The sequence below is a fragment of the Podarcis melisellensis genome, assembly GCF_964234715.1.
Source record: "Podarcis melisellensis genome assembly, chromosome: 10".
NCBI lineage: Eukaryota > Metazoa > Chordata > Lepidosauria > Squamata > Lacertidae > Podarcis > Podarcis melisellensis.
Window position 1 is genome coordinate 70,824,831 of NC_138542.1, and position 25,442 is coordinate 70,850,272.

Here is a 25,442-nt window from a genome sequence, read left to right on the forward strand (position 1 = left end):
TGAGCAGAAATGGAGCAAAATGAGCAACGTTAGTAGTGAGCAAAGTTAAGTGCTTGAGTTATAATAACTAGACATTTGTGGTACAGCCAGGGGATAAATGGGTGATGTGAGTGTTTAATTTGTGGCCTTCTGCCCAGAGTTCTTTGCCGTCGTCCCAAAAATACTCTTAAGAACAGCAGTTGTACATAAAGGGGAAAGAACGTAACTCCTCCGCTTCCTGGATTTTCAGAGCCATAAACTTTGGCCAGCTGTTTTTCCTGCTGTGGCCATTCCAGGCTATGATTGTGAATATGTGGGCAGCACAGAGGGAAAGTTCCCTCCCCTAACGTTGAAGGATAACTTTGGGGACCAGATCGTGAAAGATGCTGGAAATAAGATGCAAGGGATAGAAGGCAAAGCCATTCCATCACCTAGATGAAATCTCTTCTCAATAAAACGTCCTGATTTTGGGAGAGTAGCAGAAGTTGTGGTGGAGGGAGAATGTATCCGTCCCACTTCGTAATTCCATTGTTTGTTTGCCTCTGAGGGTGATGCTGAGCATCACAATGGAGCAGTGTAATTCCACCCCTGGTAGTTCTGAGGCCGCTCATACCTCAAAAGGGCAGCGTTTCACATACAGATAGCTTCTGGCAAATTTGCTTGGCTTGTTGCGTTGGCAGAAAGGGGAGTCCTTTTGACCCCTTTTCTCTCCTCTCTCTCCCTCCCCCTGTGACATTTCTCTTGCTAGGACACCTGAAATTAATGGCACATCGACTAGCAGGCCGGTGGCACTCTGTCTCTCTGCCAGCCATTCTCTTTTACAGTTTGCGCAGTCGGCTGGCTGCGCAGGAGAAAATGCCTTCACCTCCGCTGTGGTCCGAACAGCTCAGAGTGGCATCAGTGCCAGATCAGTTCTTCCTTCCACCTGTGGTTCACCTTGCAGGAGGCAGAGAGGTCCTAGTGTTCCCCAGCCTTGGCTCTTAGGACAAGCTGGTTTCTTGTTGGTGTCAAATAGAAACTGGAGCAATTATCTTTTGGCTCGCAGTCCTAAGCTATGGTGCCAATGGTCTGTGGCATGGACATCTCTGCTCCAGAGGTCATGGGCAGCTTACTGCTGCAACTCTGATCCTGCTTGGCAGGGTCGGAGCTTACAGCCCGCTCCTCCTAAGCCCCTTTGTTTTCCTCTCTCTCCTGACCCCAAAGTAGGAGCTGGGTCACCTCTGTTTCTGCGATGTGAACCAGCTGGGTGTCTGTAGAAGCCATAATCAGTGGTATCCCATGTTGGTCCCAGGAAGAGAGAGCTTCCCCTTTTCTTGTTCCCACTTGTTACAGAAGAAAGGTTCCACTGTGGTTTGTTAGTGCTGGAACGATTCCCTTGAAAAAATCCATGTGGGGACCATAAATGTACAATCCGCTTTGAGCAAAGATCCAAGATTCCAGCTGCTTCCCGTTTTGCAGGCCTTTCCTAGGAGAGAATCTGCCCAGATTTCCAGTATGCTGTTTTCCAGGTGCAGCTCATCCCACAAGCTTTTCCCATGGACAAAGATGATTCCATTAGATGTGCTAGGAGGCACAGTCTTCTTTGGACACTCTCCATCCCTACCATTTAAAGCACTAAATTGTAGAATTGTCTCTGCCACATCAGTTGCATTTGTTGACCCAATACGGATATGACACTTTGGCCTTGTTTCTGTTTTTCAACTTTTCCCATATGGCACTATCATAAAATAGCCCTGGAGCAGTCTTCCCCAACCTGGAGACCTCCAGATGTTTTGGAACCATTGCTCCCATCATCCCTGACCACTGGCCAAGTCAGCTGGGGCTGATGGGAGCAGAAAGTCCCAAAACATTTGGGGAACATCAGGATCTATTGTCAAGTTGTGACTGTAACTGTCAACTCTACAAGCTAGTTGTATCCCTGGTGGCGTTTTAACCCCTGTCTGCATTCATAAGCCCCTGGAAGCAACACTACAGCATCTCAGTTTCGCCCTGTACAAGGGATCTCAAATCTTAGAAGCAATGATCTCTCTAGGGGTTCCATGTGGCACACATGGGTTCCAGTCCCATACATTTTTCTTCACCTCCAATTTGAAAAGCTGCCCTTTAGGGCTTTTCTTTTTGTACAGATTTTTAAAAGAGCTCTATTTTTATATGAAACGAACTTTGCAAAGTTACAAAAAGTGACCACCAACCCCCGTAGCAACTAATGAGTTTGGCATTCATCAGCCACCTGGCTCTCTCTGGGGTTTTTCCTGCCCTTGCAGTTTCATCCTTGCCTTAGCTTTAACAGTCGCCTGGAATTGCTCCTCCTCTGTAGACTGGGGGATGTTAAGATAGGCACGAGAGCGTTTCACTCCTCGGCTGTTTGTTGGACGTCATCTGCAATATCCTTAAGCTATTGTGGACATCTTGCTGAGCAGTTCTCCCATTTGATTTTTGTTCCTTTTGAGCGATCATCTTGAGCACTTGTAAAACTGATTGTCTAAGGGCAGCTGCTATTAAATAGGGTGGGGTCCAAGAATTGGGGGTGAATATTCTGTCTGACTTCTGGGTCAATCTGCAGCGTTGGCAAAGCCCTTCAGCTAAGCTTGTTTGCCTTACGTAACCAAGTCACAGAAGTCTTCTGTGCTTCCTCTTCCCCATATTTATCCTGAACCCTGCCTTGCCTGGCAGTAATTTCCTGACCATTTGAAATGAGTTGTATTTAAATATCATGTATTTATTATAAATGGCGAGACTGATGGTTGGTTGACGTTTGCCCTTGACATATGTGTTGCTCCCTCTTGGTCTGCGGTGATCGTTTCTTTTTTGCACAGTAGACTGATTGAGCTTTGTAGTGTTTTCCCTTTCCGTCTGCTTTTTTATTGGCTGGCAGTTCTTACTCCTTTTTAAAACAAAAAGCTGGAGCCTATGGACACTTGCCTGCTGCCTAAGGAATTCTGGAAATGGTACAAGTGAGCTAAGCATTCCTAGTAAACCTTTGCTAAAGTGCAATGTTCAGGATTCCTTGGAGAAACCCAGGAAGGCAAACTGGTTTGAGACCAAGTAAGTGTTTTTACAAGAAATGCAGGTACTACATTTTTTTTCTTTTTTCTTAAACCCAATTACCATTTTGTGTAACTGCATCAAGAGTCTGTTTAGTCAACAAACTACATGATTCCCCATTTCCACTGAGCATTAAATCAGAACCTCAGTTTCATCAAGCAGATGTTCCTTCAGTGTTGGATGCTTGCGTGTCTTTTTGTCCCAGTTTTGTTTCCGTTCCCCCAAGACGTGAGCTTTCTGGCCCTGGACTTCCAAATGCCATCTTGTGTATCAGAAAGGCAATCGCATTCTGAATCCCGCAGTCTGAAGAAGAGCCTCTCTTAATCCTTGGCACTGGAAGAAGAGCAGCTCAACATTGCTTTGATCCTCTTATTGGCTTTGTGGATTTTGTATATTTTGCTCTTGAGGTTAATTATGTCAAACGGTTTGGCCGGTCCTGCTTTTTATGACGGGTGGATCAGATATTTCTGTGTATAGTTTTGCCTCTTACTTTGTTTTCAGCTCAATAAAAAAAGAACCGTCCGCCATATCTACAAGATTCTTGCATGGACTACCAGTCAAGTCACTGCAGGAGATTCACTGCAGAAATCATTTGAGTTGTTGTAGTCGTTGGCATCTGTCTCGAGAGACAATGAAGTGTGTGCCTCCGGGAGTGAAGTCAAACCACTAGGCTAGCAGCACCAAAGTGAACTTTCCAGGGTGCAAGCCTAGGCAGTGTGTATGGAGGTCCTGGGCTGCCCAGTTGACAAGACATCTCCCCCCCCCCCTCGATTTCGCTGATGTGGTCCAAAATGTCTCTTGAGATGCATTTGTGTTTGCTAATATACAAAAATAAAATAAAAATTGTCCAGTAGCACCTTAAGGTAAAGGTAAAGGGACCCCTGACCATTAAGTCCAGTCGTGGCCGACTCTGGGGTTGCGGCGCTCATCTCGCTTTACTGGCCAAGGGAGCCGGCGTACAGCTTCCGGGTCATGTGGCCAGCATGACTAAGCCACTTTTAGAGAACCAGAGCAGCTCATGGAAACACCGTTTACCTTCCACTGGAGTGGTACCTATTTATCTACTTGCACTTTGACGTGCTTTTGAACTGCTAGGTTGGCAGGAGCAGGGACCGAGCAACGGGAGCTCACCCCGTCACGGGGATTCGAACCACCGACCTTCTGATTGGCAAGTCCTAGGCTCTGTGGTTTAACCCACAGTGCCACCCGCATCCCTAGTAGCACCTTAGAGACCAACTAAGTTTGTTCTTAGTATAAGCTTTCGTGCGCATGCACACTTATTTAGATACACACTTCTTCAGATCTGAAGAAGTGTGCATGCACACAGAAGCTTATACAGTAGTACCTTGGGTTAAGAACTTAATTCATTCTGGAGGTCCATTCTTAACCTGAAACTGTTCTTAACCCGAGGTACTAATGGGGCCTCCTGCTGCCGCTGCGCGATTTCTGTTCTCATCCTGAAGCAAAGTTCTTAACCCAAGGTACTATTTCTGGGTTAGTGGAGTCTGTAACCTGAAGCATCTGTAACCTGAAGTGCCTGTAACCCGAGGTACCACTGTACCATGAACAAACGTATTTGGTCTCTAAGGTACTACTGGACATTTTTTTTATTTTAATTTTTAATATATGTTTCAATTGCATCAGACCAACATGGCTACCTACCTTGTGTTTGATAAAATAGGGATAGTAGTCCTCTTTGAATGACACCCACTTCTGCATAAGCTGATAACCAAATGGTGCCTAAGTGTTGAGTGTTTGCAGACAGGGAACACACACACCCCATTTGCAAGTTTTTCCAACAGTGACCACACACAGGTGGTCATGTAAATGACTCCTGAGCCACTAGCCTGAAGTGGAACATCCTTTGGAGTTATCCAAGGCTGCTCTGAGTGAGGAGCTTTGCTTGCTAGCACAATAGCAAAGAAACTCTTTCATGGAAATGTTTGAAAGGACATTCCTTTCTTGGCTATGATTCCTGCGTTGCAGGGGGTTGAACTAGATAGATGACTCTAGATCCCTTCCAGCTCTCCGATTCTATGATCACTCGAATTCTTTTGATTGAGAAAAGTGAGAGTTCAGAGCATGTGTGTAAATTGGAAGGGATTATTTGTGAGAGAAGGCTGATCGCCGAAGAATTGAATTCTGGTGCTGGAGGAGACTCTTGAGAGTCCCATGGACTGCAAGAAGATCAAACTTCTCCATTCTGAAGGAAATCCACCCTGAGTGCTCACTGGAAGGACAGATCCTGAAGCTGAGACTCCAAGACTTTGGCCACCTCATGAGAGGAGAAGACTCCCTGGAAAAGACCCTGATGTTGGGAAAGATGGAGGGCTCAAGGAGAAGGGGACGACAGAAGACAAGATGGTGGGAAAGTGTTCTCGAAGCTACCAGCATGAGTTTGACCAAACTGCGGGAGGCAGTGGAAGTCAGGAGTGCCTGGCGTGCTGTGGTCCAGGGGGTCACGAAGAGGCGGACATGACTAAACGACTAAACAACAACAAGGCAATGGAAAAGCTACTTCTGTACTCATTCCAAGTGTTTATTACGTATTACCAAGGAGGCACCTGTGTGTTGGTTTCAAAGTTGCCTCCTGAGACAACAGCCTCCTACTTTAGGTTCTAATAGGGGTGATCTCGTGTGTGTTCCATGATGACCATCAGGGCCAGCCATGTCTCCTCAGCGGTGGGGATGATTTGGCTGGCAGGGAGCATGAACCCGTAACGGCCCGTGTCTCGCAGCTCAAAGGTGTAAGAGTATTTGATGCCTTGTTCGTAGGTCCAGTCGATGGTTCCACCACTTGCTTGGTCTAGATCAAGGAAATGGGTACACAAAAGAAAAACAGCCGCATCACATCTCTTCTATACAACTCTTGCTACTCTTCCCGTCTGGAATAGTTTAATTTCCGTCCTGTGCATGCTTTGAAACTCAGTGTTAGGGTTCTGGTTGAAAGTAAAGGGTAGACTCTGTTAATCCTCTTTAATAGGCAGCTTGGCATCCAAGCAGTTCACAGCTGACATAAGTCTTGGACCCAGTTCAACACACCTTAGAGGGGGGGACTCTGGGTTGTTTGCTATCTCATCTAGGAATACATTTGACTTCAGAAATAATAAAAGCACACTGCCTTCAGAAGCACGTGCAACATTCTAAAAAGCAAGTGGGTATCTAGTCCTCATGGTTATGAAGCAAACCTGGATCGTGTACAAGAGACATTTAAGAGAAGCTCTTCAAAACCAGAGAAAGATGTTTCTGGTATCCAAAGGATGGGAATTTCTCTCTTGGGTCTTCTGTAATCCATCTCTCCCAACCAATTTTCCCTGCACTCGCTCCTTCTAACCTCTTTTCTCCTAGCAAAATGTCAGCAAATTAAGCGTTACACAGGAATCTCTAGTTTTTCCACCCGTACAGAGAACCTGTCAGTCACATATGAATCTTGCAGGCATAGCCTAAATGAATGCTGTTGCATTTGGCCTAAAAAAAAATTGTAGAAAAGACTTATGCCCAGGAAAGCCATATTTTGTGAATAGACCGTACTGTGTACTGTAAATACCAGATCTGTCCTGATTTCTGCCCATCCATGCTCAGCAACTGCTGCGTCTACAACTGGGCCTGCCAGTCTTCAAGTATCACAGCATATTATGGGTTCGATGGTATATCACCTGGATAGCTCAGTTGGTTAGAGCATGGTGCTGCTAATGGCAAGGTCGCAGGTTCGATTCCTGTAAGGGACAGCTGCCTATTCCTGCATTGCAGGGGGTGGACTAGATGATTCTCAGGGGCCCGATTCTATGATTCTGTGATGTGCATTGGAGCATCCCCAGTACTGCAACCTCCATAGAAAACTATACTCTTTGAGAAGGTAGAGTTCAATTCAAAAGAGTTGACTGCCCCCTGGCAGCTTGGAGGACCACATTTGTTTTCACAAGTTGGGTCACTTACAGATGGTGGTGATGATGCTACCATATCTGTATTTGGTTCCATGGAGAGAAGTAAGGGCTTCAACTGCCTTCTGAGCGAGAGCGTCCTGGAAGGGAACGAGGGGCAGAAGGAGAGGGAGAAAAAGTGAGATCTAGAAAGGTCAAGCGCATGGGATGAGAACTGCTATATAACAAAGGTGACCTAAGAGATGCAGGCTTGTGGGGAGAGAATTTACCCCCTTCAGCAGGTGGCGCTGTGGTCTAAACCACAGAGCCTAGAGCTTGCCGGTCAGAAGGTCGGCGGTTCGAATCCCCACAACGGGGTGAGCTCCTGTTGCTTGGTCCCTGCTCCTGCTAACCTAGCAGTTCGAAAGCACATCAAAGTGCAAGTAGATAAATAGGTACCACTCCGGCGGGAAGGTAAACAGCGTTTCCGTGAGCTGCTCTGGTTTGCCAGAAGCGGCTTAGTCATGCTGGCCACATGACCCGGAAGCTGTACGCCGGCTCCCTCGGCCAATAAAGCGAGATGATCGTCGCAACCCCAGAGTCGTCTGTGACTGGACCTAATGGTCAGGGGTACCTTTACCTTTACAGCGTTACCTCAGTTTACATATGCTTCAGGTTACAGACGCTTCAGGTTACAGACTCCGCTAACCCAATAATAGTGCCTCGGGTTAAGAACTTTGATTCAGGATGAGAACAAAAATCGTACTCCGGCGGCGTGGCGGCAGCAGGAGGCCCCATTAGCTAAAGTGATGCTTCAGGTTAAGAACAGTTTCAGGTTAAGAACGGACCTCCGGAACAAATTAAGTTCTTAACCCGAGATACCACTGTATTTTAATTTCTGCACTTGTCGCTTTTTCCGTACACAGTTTTCTCCTGTCTCTGCTAGGCCAGCTCCTATTTCCCTACAGGAAATGTTTTCATGCTCGGGATCCCTATCTTTGTATGTCCTCCTGCTTTGGTAGTACTTCGCACACCTTATATGCTGTCTCCCAGGTGTGCTTCTCTTTCTTCTTACCCCTCTTGTTCTAAAGAGGTCGCTCTAGAGATAGCCCCATCACTTTGGGTTTCATTCACCTGCTGTCAAAAGTGACGGCTTTTTAGTAGTTCAGCTGAGGTTTTATCAGTGATGGGAGACAGTTTCCTGATAGCTTGGGATTCATTCTCCAGCTTTTGGAAGGGGAAGTCCATTGGAGAACATGGGGCAGTGACCCACCTCCAGTTGAGTGGTGAGGAGGAGGAGTGATTTGATCTTACAAAGGCCGAGCGTTTTGGGTTGGGGTGTGGAGTTAGCTAAAATGGGGATCCAGCAGGAGCTGCACAAGTTGTCCCCTCTGGGGGTCTACTGCTAGTTCCTTACTAAGGGAGGGGACTTAGCCATGGAGTCCTACCAGCTCTGCCTGATCAGCTGCTTTCTTGCTGGTGTAGCCATAAGGATAAAGGAGAAGCTGAGAATAGCTGTGGATGGAGACGAAGGCTTTGATGTTGCCGTGACTCTTCACAAAGTCCACGATGGCTTTCACTTCGGGCTCAGAGTTAGGGTAGGGTCCACGGTAGGTCTCGGTGCAAGGGTTCCCGCTGGAACCAGCCTCTGTAATGCACAAAAAAACACTGTTTCATTGGTTGCTGTAGATCAGGAACAATTCAGATAAGGCACTTTGGTGATGCATGTTTAGCCTGGAGAAGAGGAGGTGAAGGGGTGATATGATAGCCATGTTCAAATATATAAAAGGATGTCACATAGAGGAGGGAGAAAGGTTGTTTTCTGCTGCTCCAGAGAAGCGGACATGGAGCAATGGATCCAAACTACAGGAAAGAAGATTCCACCTAAACATTAGGAAGAACCTCCTGACAGTAAGAGCTGTTCAACAGTGGAATTTGCTGCCAAGGAGTGAGGTGGAGTCTCCTTCTTTGGAGGTCTTTAAGCAGAGGCTTGACAACCATATGTCAGGAGTGCTCTGATGGTGTTTCCTGCTTGGCAGGGGGTTGGACTCGATGGCCCTTGGGGTCTCTTCCAACTCTATGATTATATGATGCAACCCTTCCATAACCTGGTTTGAACATTAAAAACCCATGAATTGATAAGGGCAGGTCTACACAATCAAGTTAAATGTTGGTTTGAGACCATATCATGGCTCACTCATCCCCTCAGTGCTTTTTTTCTTTAAAAATGTTTAGGGGTACTCTCATTTTGACTCAAGAAAATCACCATTTTATAGTTCAAATCAGGAGAAATAAATACAGTAAATGGACAAAAGTACAAAGATTCACAAAATGTTTAGGGCAGTCTTTCTCAGCCTATGGGTCCCCAGATGTTGTTGAACTACTACTCCCATCACCCCTAGCTAGCAAGGCCAGAGGTCAGGGATGATGGGAGTTGTAGTCCAACAACATCTGGGGACCCACAGATTAAGAACCGCTGGTTTAGGGGTATGTGTACCCCCAGAAAAAAAGTGCTGCATCCTCCCAATCACGCACACTTCAATTTTTGATAGAGAATCATAGAACTACAGAGTTTGAAGGGACCCTGAGGGTCATTTAGTCCAACCCCCTGCAATGCAGGAATCTCAGCTGAAACCTCCATGACAGATGGCCACCCAAGCTGGAGAACTCTAGCTCCAATCTAGGAGTCGGGGGCTGGAAGTTTTGCATTTTGCCGCAATGAGTTGACAGGAAATTGACTATGGTGAATGTCATGGACTGGTTGGACACAGAAGAATGGTGGAAGGAACCAACTAGGGAATCCCCAAGGGTGTTGGGTCCCGCTTGAGGTTTTCCAGCAGGCATCTCAGTGGCTTCCATGAGAACAGGGTGCTGGACTAGATGGGCCCATGGCCTGATCCAACAAACACTTCCTGTGTTCTTAACTGGAGGCTGGAATTGAAACAATGACCTTTGTGTGCTCTACCTCCAAGTGATAGTGTTCCACCCGATATCAGCATCCCCAATTAGGCATACGAAATGATGTATGGAATTGAGAGCTGGACCATAAAGAAGGCAGATCGCCAAAGAATTGATGCTTTTGAATTATGGTGCTGGAGGAGACTCTTGAGAGTCCCATGGACTGCAAGAAGATCCAACCTCTCCATTCTGAAGGAAATCAGCCCTGAGTGCTCACTGGAAGGACAGATCCTGAAGCTGAGGCTCCAATACTTTGGTCACCTCATGAGAAGAGAAGACTCCCTGGAAAAGACCCTGATGGTGGGAAAGATGGAGGGCACAAGGAGAAGGGGACGACAGAGGACGAGATGGTTGGATAGTGTCTTCGAAGCTACCAGCATGAGTTTGACCAAACTGCGGGAGGCAGTGGAAGACAGGAGTGCCTGGCGTGCTCTGGTCCATGGGGTCACGAAGAGTCGGACATGACTAAACAACTAAACAACAACAACAAGGCAATGGAAAAGCTACTTCTGTACTCATTCCAAGTGTTTATTACGTATTACCAAGGAGGCACCTGTGTGTTGGTTGAAAAGTTGCCTCCTGAGATGAGAGCCTTCTACTTTGGTTCTAATAGGGGTGATCTCGTGTGTGTTCCATGATGACCATCAGGGCCAGCCATGTCTCCTCAGCGGTGGGGATGATTTGGCTGGCAGGGAGCATGAACCCGTGTTCTCAAAGAGACCAGCATGAGTTTGACCAAACTGCGGGAGGCAGTGGAAGACAGGAGGGCCTGGCGTGCTCTGATCCAGGGGGTCACAAAGAGTCGGACATGAATAAAAAACTAAACAACAACAAATCCTGTGCCATGGTGCATTGGATCCCTTCAGACAATCATATTCCGCTCGACCTCACAAAGATACACGCCCCCCCCATCGGGGTGGGGGATGAGGAAGCAAAACCCTTTACCGCCAAATCCTGCATCCCAGTTCCTGTTGGGATCCACTCCGATGCAGGATGACCCGCTGTTCTTGGACCTGGTCTTCCTCCACATGCGGTTCTGCAACAGCCAGGAAAGGCCCATCAACAAAGTTCAGAACTTCCAGACCTGCTTCTGAAGCTAAATGCGTAATTCCATCTACCAGCTTCATTCTGAATACAGAGTCTTGAAAGGGAAAGAAATACCTTGGAGTGGGTGAAGGCAAACCCATCTGGGTTTGTGACAATTTCTAGGAAGATGTCGAAGTTGTCCAGGATGGAGGTCAGGGAGGCATCCTTGCCGTAGCCATCAAGGATCTGAACAGGATGAAAAAGAAGGGCTTAGGGACAGAGCCTTGGAGTCCGTCATCATTCGTAGACAGAGCTGTGTCTGGCTTCTTCAGACAAAGACAAAGACATTTTTCTTTTCCACCCTTCCGTCCATCTTTCCTTTACTTCATTAATAACCCACCATTTTTTCCTCCAAGGAGCTCAAGGTGGCATCAATGGTTCTCCACCATCTCATTTAATCCCAGCAACAGCCCTGTGAGGTTGGTTAGGCTGAGAGGCAGCGACTGGCCCAAGGTCATCCAGTGAGCATCATAGCCGAGTAGGGAAATTTGAACCCTGGTCTCCCAGTTCCCAGGCCAGTGCTCTAACCATAGCTGTCAACTGTCCCTTATTTGGCAGGAAAGTCCCTTATCCCAGCGCTGTGTCCCGCTGCTGTCCCTTATTGATGATGTCCCTTAAATTTCCCAGGTTTCAAAAGAAGCAGCTCCTCTCCCTCCCTCCCTGCCGGCCAGGGAGGAGGGAGGCTCCAACTGGGTTGCTTGGCTGCGTTGCGCACCCAATAAGGAGTCTAAGAACGACTGGGGGGTGGAGTTTGCATGCCTTGTGCCGATCAAATTGGCCGCGTTGCCTGGGGGCTCGCCTTTGCTCAGCGCTTCCCAGCGGAGAGGTGACAGTGGTTTTCCTTGCTGCATCCCTTTTGCCGGGTTGCTGCGCTGTGGGAACCACCGCTTGAGGCTTTGTTTGGCTGCTGGCTGAGCTTTCTGCCTTTGGCTCGGAGGGGCTCAGAAGTTGAACATACCTGCGCCCAGAAAATCCCTTATTTTGGCTGCTGATCCCTTATTTTCGAGGCTGCTGGTCCCTTATTTTCAAATCTGTAAGTTGACAGCTATGGCTCTAACCACATTGGCCTTTGACACCTGACAGGTGCATTTTCAGGACCCGCCCTATTCTTGCAACTGTTCTGGGGCTGTTTTTAATTCTGAATTTTACATTATTGCGACCCAGCCTGGGACCTGCCAGTGAAGAACAGGTAAAAAAATGTGGTAATTATAATAACAATAATAATAATAAATAATATATTTTTCAATTTAGTCTGTGTTTGCTAAGTAGTGAGCATCTCCTCTAGACGAAAAATGTGTTTGTTATGGTTAGGAGAAGGAAAACACAACGGCAGATGAGATCAATTTCTCCAGAAGACCTTTGATTTATTATTTTGATACTGCTTTTTTGACAGCACCACTAAGCTCAAAGGAGCTCAGAATGATAAGAGGGCATTAAAATTAGCAATCAGCATTCCCATAAATATAATCCTATCAATAAACACCACAGCATGCAAGTAAATCAAACCAAACTGTTCAAGTAGTTCAATACAAACACATAATACTATTTTCATTATACGTTGCCTACGTATGTCAGTTGCTGTCCTGGGCTCCTTCAGGAGGAAGAATGGGATATAAATTGAATGATTAAACAAATACAACTAAGAATTTATCAGAGATCAAACAGGTCTGGAAGCCTTGAATCCTGTGATTGGCATAAATATAAACCAACCAGGATGTATTTTCACTTTTGGATAGCTAGCTTCACTCTAGATTCCCATGAGAAGGGACCAAGACAATGCAAGACATGGAAGCTGCACTCCTTCTCTCTCAGAATCCTGGTGCCCCCCCTCTGAGATTCCACACCAAGTCTATCTCCGCAGCCTTGAGGAGTAGAAACTTCTAGCAGAAAATAAACAATGATATTCTGAAGGTGTTGGGTTCTGTGCCCCTAGTACATGGGCACATTTGGGTGCATGCACACCATTTAAAACCCACCCACTCCCAAGAATCTTGGGAACTGTAGTTTATGATGGTGCCAGGAATTGTAGCTGTAAGCGGGAGACTACAGTTCCCATGATTCTTTGGGAAGGGTGCTTTCAGTGGTGAATATGCAGCCACGAAGTTGTGAAATCCTTGCAGCATTGGCGTCTCTGAACATGGGTGGTTCATTCTTGGCCGGCGGTTGCCGATGGAGCTCTGAGCCCTTCCTTCTGTGTGTGAAATGTGTGCCTCTGAGACTAAATTGCAGCCAATACCTTCTTTGCAAGGGTGGCGCTGTGGGTTAAACCACAGAGCCTAGGACTTGCCGATCAGAAGGTCGGCGGTTCGAATCCCCGCGACGGGGTGAGCTCCCATTGCTCAGTCCCTGCTCCTGCCAACCTAGCAGTTCAAAAGCACAAAAGTGCAAGTAGATAAATAGGTACCACTCCAGTGGGAAGGTAAACGGCATTTCCGTGCGCTGCTCTGGTTCGCCAGAAGCGGCTTAGTCATGCTGGTCACATGACCCGGAAGCTGTACGCCGGCTCCCTCAGGCAGTAAAGCGAGATGAGCACCACAACCCCAGAATTGTCCGCGACTGGACCTGATGGTCAGGGGTCCCTTTACTTTACCTTCTTTGCAAAGTAGACTCCACTGGCTTGAGTGACCCATTCTCGGGAGTGGATACCGGTGTCGATCCAGATTGCTGGCCGGTTGCTTCCCCCGGTGCTGAACTGTGCGGAAAGAGGAGAAAGAGAAATCTGAATTCCTACCTTCTCCTCCGCAAGGCTGTCTCCAACCAAGTCTGATGGGCCTGCAAGCTCCCTATGAATGCCAAGTACTGAAAGTGGCATCGTAGCATCCAGGCCCATAAATCTGAGCACTTTGTTAAACCTCATAATTCCCCAAAGCAACTTCCCAGTTCTTTGGAGCCTGGGAGCACATTTGAAAAATCTAAGGAAATGTTACGCATGCCACAAAATGCCCATTTCACAGAAGGAGAATTGGTGGTGCTTGAAACACACACACTCTCTCGAAACAATGGGGGGGGGGGACACCCAAAAACCAACCTCCCAAAAAAAGAATTTCTCAAAACATAAAAATTAGGAGGGACAAGGGTCCCATTGAATGCCAAAAGGAAGTACCATATTTTTTGCTCTATAAGACTCACTTTTTCTCTCCTAAAAAGTAAGGGGAAATGTGTGTGCGTCTTATGGAGCGAATGCAGGCTGCACAGCTATCCCAGAAGCCAGAACAGCAAGAGGGATTGCTGCTGCGCTGCGCAGCGATCCCTCTTGCTGTTCTGGCTTCTGAGATTCAGAATATTTTTTTTCTTGTTTTCCTCCTCCAAAAACTAGGTGCGTCTTGTGGTCTGGTGCATCTTATAGAGCGAAAAATACGGTATTTGAAGAAGTCGGGGTGCCCACAGGTGCCATGTTGGAGACCCAATATTTAAAGGCCAAAATATTAACACATTATATCCGTATGTGTTAGAGAGGTGGGAGTTCCACCTCCTGCATGGCGTGGGAAAGTCAGGAGTGGAAATTGATGTTTGTTTGTCCAAATGCCCCAGAAGTGACTTACCTTCAAGATGTTGATCGGTCGGCCCTCGTAACTCTTCCCAATCTGGATTTTACTGACCAGTTTGGGGTTTTCACCCACCAGGAGGTCCATGAAATCGTAGATCTAGTGGAGAGAGAGAGAGAGGGCTGGAGTGAAATGTGTCTGTGTGTGTCTCTGTAAGAGTCTGTGTTCTGAAATTCTGCCTCAAGAAAGCAAACGTCAAGACTCCAGCGGTTCCTGAAATGAGGGCTTTATTTTCCATTGTGAAATATAGTCGGAGTCGAGAGTGGATTTCATGCTCTTTATTCAGCTCATAGTGGTGAGGAGGAATGGAAGTTTCCCCAAAGTATCTGCTTTATATACATTATTTACACAATAGGCTGCACATGATTGGCTAATTCTGGAATTCTACTGTAAGCCAATCAGGTTGTGGATTCACTGCTATCTGGAGCATGATTGGGTGGTTCCTGCTAACCAATCATACTGCTGCATTGTTCTAGGACCAATCAGACTGCTGCATTCTGAATCCTATTGTTCTAGGACCAATCAGACTGCTGCCTTTTGGAGCCTATTGTTCTAGGACCAATCAGACTGCTGCCTTTTGGATCCTATTCAACTCAGTACATAACACATTGTGTTCTACATGGCAATGTTAGTCAATTAAATTGCGGGGTGGGCTAAATCACCTGACTTGCACATACCCTGTGCCGTGGAGCAGAGAGACCATTACTATACACATACACACCCCAATGATGACAGCTGCTATCTCATAGGGATGCGGGTGGTGCTGTGGGTTAAATCACAGAGCCTAGGACTTGCCAATCAGAAGGTTGGCTGTTTGAATCCCTGTGACGGGGTGAGCTCTCGTTGCTCGGTCCCTGCTCCTGCCAACCTAGCAGTTCAAAAGGATGTCAAAGCGCAAGTAGATAAATAGGTACCGCTCCGGCAGGAAGGTAAATGGCATTTCCGTGCGCTGCTCTAGTTCGCCAGAAGCGGCTTAGTCATGCTGGCCACATGACCCGGAAACTGTATGCCGGCTCCCTCAGCCAATAAAGTGAGATGAGCGTCGCAACCCCAGAGTCGGCCACGACTGGACCTAATGATCAGGGGTCCTTTTACCTATCATTTATATACCACTTATATCTTTCAATGAGTTCAAGGTGGGTGAGCCAGTTCTGCACGCTTTCCCTCTGGACTATCCTCCGCAGCTTGAAAAGCATCCCCCTTGTTTGATGACATTTTAATAACACTTGCAAAAATGTCCACCTATCCACTACCATTGCCCTTGCTCGCTTGCTCTCTCAGTTGACTTTGCCCAAGGTGATGTCACGATGTAACCACCCCTGATTGGCTATTTATACATCTTATTCACTGTGTGGTCTCTGATTGGCTTGGACTGGTGAAGTGATGAGCCCAGAATGCCCTTGCTCTCAAGTGGCTTGGTTAACCCTCAGTATTGTCCCCAGATTGGCAAACCTGTTTAACTATAGACAGCAGCACGGCGTCAGCAACCTTTTTCAGCCGTGGGCCGGTCCACTGTCCCTCAGACCATGTGGTGGGCTGGACTATATTGGGGGGGGGGGTGAACAAATTCCTATGCGCCACAAATAACCCAGAGATGCATTTTAAATAAAAGGACACATTCTACTCATGTAAAAACATGCTGATTCCCGGACTGTCCGCGGGCCGGATTGAGAAGGCGATTGGACCAGATCTGGCCCCCGGGCCTTAGGTTGCCTAGCCCTGATATAGCATAGTCATGACATCATCCCATCCCATCCAATGAGATTATAAATTCAGGAAGCAATAAACAGGAGAGGTGAAGTGTTCCTAGAGCAGCAACAAAAAGTGATAAGTATTTCTGCTATCAAAGCATTAGCTGGAGCAGAGATATTTAAATGATATTTACTAAGAAGTTTAAATGAAAGTACAATATGTAATTGAATATGTATTGAAAGAGGAATAGATGTTCATGAGAAAATGAAATTAAGAAACACTGAAAATAACGAAAAGAATGTCCTAAACCCATGTCTTTGCTCCCCATACAAAATAATCACATTGAAATGGGATATTTGCAGTTACAACAAGTATGCATTTATTTCACTCACCTCATCCAGATTGTGGTAAGAAGCATAGTTAAATGTCTCAATCGACCGGGGCATAAAATGTTGGCGGGACATGAAAAGCTTCTCCTCATCCACCAGTGACTGGAAGGGACAATGGGAAGAGTCAGGGAGGAGTGGGGGTTGTTGGAGAAAAGCACACTCCCTTTTATTGAGTTTGTAGCTAATGCACATGTTACTTTAAACCACATGAGCCCATGGTTTGTCTAGCAACCTAGCCAGCACTTACTTGTGAAATCTCTAAGTTAACTCTGCCCCTAAAAGCTGAGCCATTTTGTGGTTCTCTCTTATAACCTTTAAATAGTTCCTGCTCCTGCATGAATAAAGCCTTTGAACTCTCCCAGTGGAAACGGGAGTGTGTACACAGCATATATCTGAGGTGTCAATGATTTGGACAGCATACACATAATACTTTTAAAGCACACTTGAAACACATTTCCCCCCTGAAAAAATTCTGGGCACCATAGTTTGTTAAGCTTTGCTGGGAATTGTACCTACGTGATAGATAAACTACCATGCTCAGGATTCATTGTAGTATGTACACAGTCTAGGTTAAAGAGGTTTGTCTCCAGCATGATAGTGGCGGTGAGAAGGTAGACTCAGTCAGGGAAAGGTGCCTGTGAGGGGAGGCTTGCCTGAGGTCCCTCAAGAACCTGCAGCCGGCTCTAGTGTCAGGTCTCAGGGCCGTCAGCACACAGGTTTATACAGCAGGGTCAACCCTACCATTAGACAGTGGTAGAAGTGAGGTCTTGAAGGCCAGAACTGGGCCAGGCCTTGCTTTGCAGGCCACACACACACCTGCATCCGTTTCCCTTGTCATCTGTGCAAGTCACTGACCTGAAGGTCCTGGATCATGATGGAATAACGGATGCCATTGGATTCCAGAAACACCTTGACTCCTTGGAGGCTCTCGAATGGGACACGCACGTCTATGGGGAACTCGGAGTGAACTGGGTGGCGCCAGAAATCCAGCTGGAGAAGAAAAATATTAGTTTAATATATGTGTATGGCGTGTGTTTTGTCATCTCTCCTGTGGTGCAATAATGTAAGAATTGCCTTGCTGGCTTTGGAAGCTGGGGAGCTGGCTTATATTGAGTCAGACATTGTTCCATCTAGGTCAGTATTGTCTGACACTGACTGGCAGCAGCTCCCCAGGGTTTCAGGCGGGATATTCCTAGCCCTTCGTGGAGATGGTACTGAACCATGGACCTTCTACTGAATCTGGGACCTTTTGCATGCAAGCAGATGTTCTGCTCACTGAGTTACAGCCCTTATCTACCTCCCCCCCCCCCAATTCTGACTGTGAAAAGTTAAAGTATGGCTTAAATTTGCAGCCTTACAAAAATTGGCTTTTACAATATCGCTGCTGAAACTGGCATACGGTAAAACAGAACAAAAAATATTTTATTGCCGATTTGCAAGCTTGAGACTTTTCATTTGCCATTTGCAGGTGTGAGTGCCTGCCGAATTGTAGCAATAGTGATTTGCGATTTTAGCCATTGTACGGTAATTTTTGCGGGATTGCAAGATCAAAGGCTTAAATTGGCTCAGAGTTACGATTCTACTAACCACAGCAATTTTCAGCCTGTAACCCAATTTTAAGGGAGCAGCTTATATTTGAGTATTGTCTTTTTTTTATCCCCCCCCCCCTTGAATTTCAAAGGTGCGGCTTATTTGCGGGTGCAGCTTATATTCGGGCCAATACGGTATCTCTCTGTCTATCCATCCATCCCTCCATTCAGCTGCCATTCGCTGTAAGGTCCCAAGGTGGGTGTCAGGGGCAGGAGCTAGGCAATAAATCACACAGCATCAGTGAAGTCAAGTTTTTATTCATGAACACAAGGTCGACTCAGGAGCATAGCTGTCAACCGTCCCTTATTTGGCGGGAAACTCCCTTATCCCAGCGCCTGTCCCTTATTGATGATTTCCCTTAAATTTCCCGGGTTTCAAAGGAAGCAGCTCCTCTTCCTCCCTCCATGCCAGCAAGGGAGGAGGGGAGCTCCAACTGGGTTGCTTGGCTGTGTTGCTCACCCAATAAGGAGTCTAAGAACGACTGGGGGGTGGAGCTTCCATGCCTTGTGCCCGGCTGCATTGCCTGGGGACTTGCCTTTGCTCAGCGCTTCCCAGCGGAGAGGGGACGGTGGTTTTCCTTGCTGCATCTCCTTTGTCGGGTTGCTGCGCTGTGGGAACCACCGCTTGAGGCTTCGTTTGGCTGCTGGCTGGGCTTTCTGCCTTTGGCTTGGAGGGGCTCAGAAGTTGAACGTACCTGTGCTTGGAAAATCCCTTATTTTGGCTGCTGATCCCTTATTTTCGAGGCTGCTCCTCCCTTATTTTCAAATCTGTAAGTTGACAGCTATGCTCGGGAGGCCAGGCCTAGTGAGAAGAGCAACTCGTCCCAGTAGATCTTGCTCCATGGGGCAGTTGTGGGGACTGAAGGTCCCCTCCTTCCCACAGCTGCCTAAATTAGGGTTACCAGATGTTCCCAGTTCCCAAGGACAGTCCCCGGATTTGCAAATCTGTCCCTGGTCAAATTCTGTCCCCGGAATGTCCCCAGATCTGCAAATCTGTCCCTGGGAAACATGGCAGTGGCAGCCTCAGCAGCCCGGAGCCAGCCTGGTAGCACAGTTGGCTCTGGCTGGTTTCAGGAGCTGCTCACTGCCTTGGCACCCGCCATTTCCCCCCACTGGAAGTCCCCATACAATGTGTCTTGTGTGCAACACAGCATATAGGGACTTCTGGCGAGGAAAAATGGCAGGCGCCACGGCAGCAAGCAGCAAGCAGCTCCTGAAGCCAGCCAGAGCCAACTGAGCTACCAGGCTGGCTCTGGACTGCTGACTGCCACTGCCACTGCCGAAGGGGAACAGGGGACGTCTGGCGGTACAGATCTCCTGCCCCCTTTGTTTTGACTGATCGGGGGAGGCTTGGGAGTTGCGAGCGGCCAGCCGTTGCCCAGTTTTTTAAAAACTCTGCACATTTCTGTTTCACAGGGTGTGAAAGAAGGCTTTGCACCTTGCCTGGCAGAGAAACCATGTGCCCCCCCGGGCAACAGCTGCCCGCCCGCAACTCCCAACCCTCCCCCAATCTGTCAAAACAAAGGGGGAAGGAGATTGGAGGAGGCTCAGGAGTCACGGGTGGGCGGTGTGCCATTGCCCAGTTTTTTAAAAAACGTTTATGTTTCACAGGGTGCGAAAGAAGGGCTTTGCATACAATATGCATCTGTGCTTGGGCCCAGGGTCCCCACTACTGGCTCCCTGTTGCTACTCAGCTTCAAAAAAAGAAAAAAGAAAAAAAAGTGTCCCCGGATTCATTGAAAAAAAATCTGGTAACCATAGCCTAAGTCTCCTCGTCTTCCAAGTTGTTCCCAAGCAATTTGAGACTATGCCAGCATGCCTGCCTTTGCTCCTCTTACTTCATCCCTCTCCTGGTTCTGAGAGATCAGAGGTAGGGGAGCTGGTCGCAGTAGAAGGGGAGACTCCCTGTCTTCTTCCCCAGCCTGACTCATCTCTGCCTCTCAGCCCTCCTCCTCTCCAGCCTCTGATTCTACCACTGATTCCGAACTGCTCTCTGCCACAGCCTCTCCCAGCTCACTAAGCCCTGTTGCCTCTTCAGCTTCTGACGCCTCCTTCTCCCAGTCTTCTTCCTCTTCTCCCCCTGACCGTTCATGGTCGTTCCACCACCATTCCCCAGGCTCTGAGCCTTCTTCCCTCGGGGTTCCCCAACTGATGTCTCCCACCACTCCCCTCTGTGATGGCCTGGGACTCGGGCTCAGACTTGGAGCCAGAGGAGTCTCAGTCTGCACCGGATCCTTTGCCTCAGGTGGCATCTGAACCAGGTCTGGGGCCTGATTCTGAAGAGCCCCAGTCTGCACAGGTTCCCCTGCAACAAACACCAGCTGGGCCGAGTCAGGGGCCTGAGCCTGCCCTGGCTCCAGATGCGGGGATGACCTCCTTGTCTCCAGCTGGGCCATCACTTACAGCTGCTCCACTACCAGTTTGGTCAGGAGAGGCTGAGGCGGCCTTTGGGTCTAGTCACCCACCGACGTCTCCCGAGCTGCAGAGACTGAGGTCTGAGAGAAGGAGAGACCTGAGTACTCGCAGGAGGAGTGCTTGCCTTCGGGCGAGACAGGGAGGTGAGTCACTGGGGGATCAGGACTGGCCATTACCCCGACAGAGATAAAAGGCTGTCAGACCCCGCCCCAGGTTGCGGGAGCAACATTGCTGTTTGCCAGAACCTGCCTGTGATCCTGTACCTGACCTTGCCTGGTTTCCTGCCTTGGCCCTGTCGGACTGACTCCTCACGGAACCCTTGGATTTGGGACCAGACCTGGACCATGTTGCTCGGGTTAACCCCGGGCCCAGCACACCCTTCACTCAATCGGTCCATGACGGGGTGTTATATCGAACAGAGATAAACAACCCCACCTGCATCTCTGCTCCAAGGCATTACCTGAAGATGCTCAAGAGCTTCCAGCTCCTTCAGCTTCTCCACTTGGAACTCATCTGCAGCAAAGATCCTCAGCACCTGGTGACTGCAGAGACAAGTTATGTGAGCCTTTGCCACCGTCAAATAGCACGCTTGACAACGGGCTTTCGTGAAGGATAAACATGGTGGTCTTTCTGTGGCTGGCTAGCTGAATTTCCCCCATGGGCTTCTGTGCTGGCTGGTTGTCTAAGCAGGCAGCATTGGTAGAATGGGACAGAGGAATGTGTGTTCCCATGCCCCAACTCCCCAATGCCCAATATACATGCGTTAGTTCAAGCATAGCCAAAGTTGGCCCTCCAGATGTTTTGGGACTACAACTCCCACCATCCCTAGCAAACAGGACCAGTGGTCAGGGATGATGGGAACTGTAGTCCCAAAGCATCTGGAGGGCCAAGTTTGCCTATGCTTGATTTAGTTAATGATTTAAATTAGAGCTGTAATACTTGTGTTCCGTCACTAGGTGCCGCTGTAGTGCAGCTCTCCTCAGCAGATGCAAAAAGAATTTCACACCAAGCTACAAAACAGAAAATCTTCCCAGCGTAGAGCACAAAATATCAAAGAAATGCGTCCAACGCAGCTGCTCCTTCAGTAATTACTTACGAAAGGGTCAGGCAGGGCCGGATTAAGACCTTTAGAGGCCCTGAGCACTTAAAAGATTATAATAATATAATATATTATTATATTATTATAATATATTATATTATATTTTAGTGTCCCCATATGTATCTAATTCAAAATATACAGAAAACAATAATGAACTTTAAAATAAAATTTTAATTTGCAAAATGAAGCAAAACCTACAATAAGATGGAAAATAATGTTTACTTTTTTATACTTCCACTTTATTCCTATTTGAAATTTTTCCGCCTACTTTTTCTAAATGCAAAGTCTTTGATCAGATCCTCAATACAATGTACTAATCTTATGTAACCCGTCTGCTTCTATGCTTAGCAGAGACAAGGCATCCAGCCTGCCTTGTTGCACAGTTGTTCTGTTGGGATTTTTAATGCACTTCAGCTGAGAAAATGAACGCTTGTCTGAGCAATTAATGTTAAATTCTGGCGATGGAAAAATTACGTGGTGCCCCCTTTCCCCTTATGCCCTCTCCTCCGTAAATTGTTATAATCCTATCACCTCCTGGCAAATAGAAGGGGAAGAAATGGAGGCAGTGAGAGATTTTACTTTCTTGGGCTCCATGATCACTGCAGATGGTGGCAGCAGCCGCGAAATTAAAAGACGCCTGCTTCTTGGGAGAAAAGCAATGACAAACCTAGACAGCATCTTAAAAAGCAGAGACATCACCTTGATGACAAAGGTCCATATAGTTCAAGCTATGGTTTTCCCAGTAGTGATGTATGAAAGTGAGAGCTGGACCATAAAGAAGGCTGATCGCCGAAGATTTGATGCTTTTGAATTCTGGTGCTGGAGGAGACTCTGGAGAGTCCCATGGACTGCAAGAAGATCCAACCTCTCCATTCTGAAGGAAATCAGCCCTGAGTGCTCACTGGAAGGACAGATCCTGAAGCTGAGACTCCTAAACTTTGGCCATCTCATGAGAAGAGAAGACTCCCTGGAAAAGACCCTGATGTTGGGAAAGATGGAGGGCACAAGGAGAAGGGGACGACAGAGGACGAGATGGTGGGACAGTGTTCTCGAAGCTACCAGCATGAGTTTGACCAAACTGCGGGAGGCAGTGGAAGACAGGAGTGCCTGGAGTGCTCTGGTCCATGGGGTCACGAAGAGTCAGACACGACTAAACGGCTAAACAACAACAACAAGGCTAGTGGCCCTCACTGCCTACTGTGGGAGGGAGTTCCACAGTTTAACTACACAGAGCTTCCTTTTGCCTATCCTCAATCTTCCAACTACGGTGACAAGGTTATTGGTTGCCAAGAATTGGAAAAGCAGCAGCACCCCAACTAAAATGGTTATCTAAAATGATGGAATACTTCCATATTGCCGAACTAACAGGGAGGATAAGAGGAGATCTGGTACAAAAAGTGAATAAGGAGTGGGCTATCTTTAAGGAACACATCAAAATATATGTGGAAAAAGTAGAATTTCTGATAGATACTGAGTGAATCCAGAAAATGATTAGAGTGAAAGGAGAGTAAAGTTAAGATAGAAGAAGAGATTAAAGAAATAATGAAAAATAAAGCAGCGTAACAAGAACGGCTGGAAGTCAAGTCACTTGGTGGGTGTCCGTGTGGGGTAGGTATGTTGATATAGGTAAGTATTATGTAGAGTAATGTAGGTATGTTTTATGTTATGAAAATTAGTTAGTGTGTTGTGTACGTGTATTGTGTAAATGTATATGTATGTGTTTTATATGTTAACCAAAAAAAAATGCAGCTTCGCATTACGGGAGTTATAGCGTTTCAGGAGAGCAAGGAAAACTTTTATCTGCCCCAAAGTCTTCCAACATCCTGAATCTTCCAAGGGTGCTGGTTAGCACAGAAACGGTTTGTCTTCGCTTTTGGATTCGAATGGGGCTCCGGAACGGATCCCGTTTGCATCTAGAGGTACCACTGTATACCGTATTTTTTGCTCCATAAGACACAATTTTTTCTTCCTAAAAAGTAAGGGAAAATGTCTGTGCGTCTTATGGAGCGAATGTGTGGTCCCTGGAGCCAAATTGCCCAGGGGCAAAAAGCAGATCATGCTTTGTTTTTTGAAAGAGGGAAGTGGGTGTTGAAACAAAGCCAAAGGTGTTGATTGTTTGCCGATTGGGGAGAGAGATAAGGGACGCTAGAGATAAAGGAGGCTGCCTGGGAGCAGGGAGGGAAAGACAGCAAACTTGCAAAGGGGGGAAATAGGAAGACAAAAGCAATAAGGAGAGAAATTAGAAGAAAAGGAGGAGCAAAAAACTGCTCCAGCTAAGGAAAAGACACTAAGGCGAACAAGAGGGAAGGGAGTGTTGAAAGGAAACAGCTGATCAGTGGGATCGGGAGGGAGATAAGGGACGCTAGTGATAAAGGAGGCTGCCTGGGAGGGGGGAGGTAAAAGCCTCCTCTAAAAACTAGGTGCGTCTTATGGTCAGGTGCGTCTTATGGAGCGAAAAACACAGTATATAAGAAACAAAAAATAAACAAAAAATGAAATGAAATGTGGAAAACAAAACCTATAAAATAAAATGCAGAACCAGCTGCAGGTTGGTTCAAGTAAAAAAATAAACTCCAAAAAACCACACACCAAAAAAAAAAACCAAAAAAAATTCCTTCCAGTAGCACCTTAAAGACCAACTAAGTCAGTTCTTGGTATGAGCTTTCGTGTGCATGCACACTTCTTCAGATACACAGTGTGCATGCACACGAAAGCTCATAGCAAGAACTGACTTAGTTGGTCTTTAAGGTGCTACTGGAAGGAATTTTTTTTGTTTTGACTATGGCAGACCAACACGGCTACCTATCTGTAACCAAAAAAAACAAGTCATGCTTTTCCAATTCCCTGGACTATCCTTCCTTCCTTCCTTCCTTCCTTCCTTCCTTCCTTCCTTCCTTCCTTCCTTCCTTCCTTCCTTCCTTCCTTCCTTCCTTCCTTCCTTCCTTCCTTCCTTCCTTCCTTCCTTCCTTTCGTCTCTCTCTGTCTGTCTGTCTCTCTGCTACCTGGAGATGGAAAGTGGAGCTAGGTAAATCACGACGCGGGCCCCCCGAGCTTATGTCTACGTACCCCACAAAGGTCTCGGTGCCGAGCGCAACAGCCACGAGGGCGCCAAACCACAGGAGACTCCTCATTTTGGCCAGGACGGGATAGCCACTAGGAACTGGGGTGCCTCCCCAAGCCTCTTATATTCCATCCACAGTGTAAACGCTGGCTGGAGCGTGGCCAGCGGCTACAGGGACCAGCCTTCCGCCAGCCGCCCTCCTTCCCACAGCTCCGTCGGGAAAAGGGCTGACACTTCCAGCCCCTTTTCCTGATTGATGTTCTGGGGAACGTGGCACCTGCCTTGATAAGCGAGGAGGTCGGGGACCCACAAAGTTTCCTTTTGTCCCTGCCAAGCTTTTGTGCAATGAGAAAGGGTTGTTGAATCATCCGCCCGACAGACCTCAAACAGAGCAGAGGGTTTCAGATCCATGCCAGGGGATCTGACCCAAATTAACCCCCCAGATATACACACACCTATAGTTGAAGGTGCTCCTAGATGGGTGTAGGGTGCTCTTTCTGTGTATAAATCATGGGTAGGCAAACTAAGGCCCAGGGGCCGGATCCGGCCCAATCGCCTTCTAAATCCGGCCCAGGAATCAGCGGGTTTTTCCTCCTGGGTCGTGTCCAGAAAGTGGAGTTGGGGGATGAGTGTTCAGACCCCTGGGCTCTCACTTGTGGGGTGCCTCAGGGTTCCATCCTCTCCCACATGCCTTTTAATATCTAAATGAAGCCGCTGGGAGAGA

General features: G+C 47.4%; 1 protein-coding gene across 1 annotated transcript; it reads right to left on the reverse strand.

Moving 5' to 3' along the window:
• Window positions 1-5,520: 5,520 nt before the first annotated feature.
• LOC309378698 (carboxypeptidase A1-like) lies at window positions 5,521-24,788 on the reverse strand (the record flags this gene model as incomplete). Its single annotated transcript, XM_081927273.1, has 11 exons — window positions 5,521-5,830; window positions 6,961-7,045; window positions 8,333-8,532; window positions 10,788-10,878; window positions 11,004-11,114; window positions 13,519-13,620; window positions 14,471-14,572; window positions 16,558-16,656; window positions 17,410-17,544; window positions 21,019-21,100; window positions 24,724-24,788. 11 exons carry the CDS (start codon window positions 24,786-24,788, stop codon window positions 5,643-5,645), a joined length of 1,260 nt encoding a protein of 419 aa, XP_081783399.1. The 3' UTR covers window positions 5,521-5,642.
• Between the last annotated feature and the right edge of the window lie 654 nt (window positions 24,789-25,442).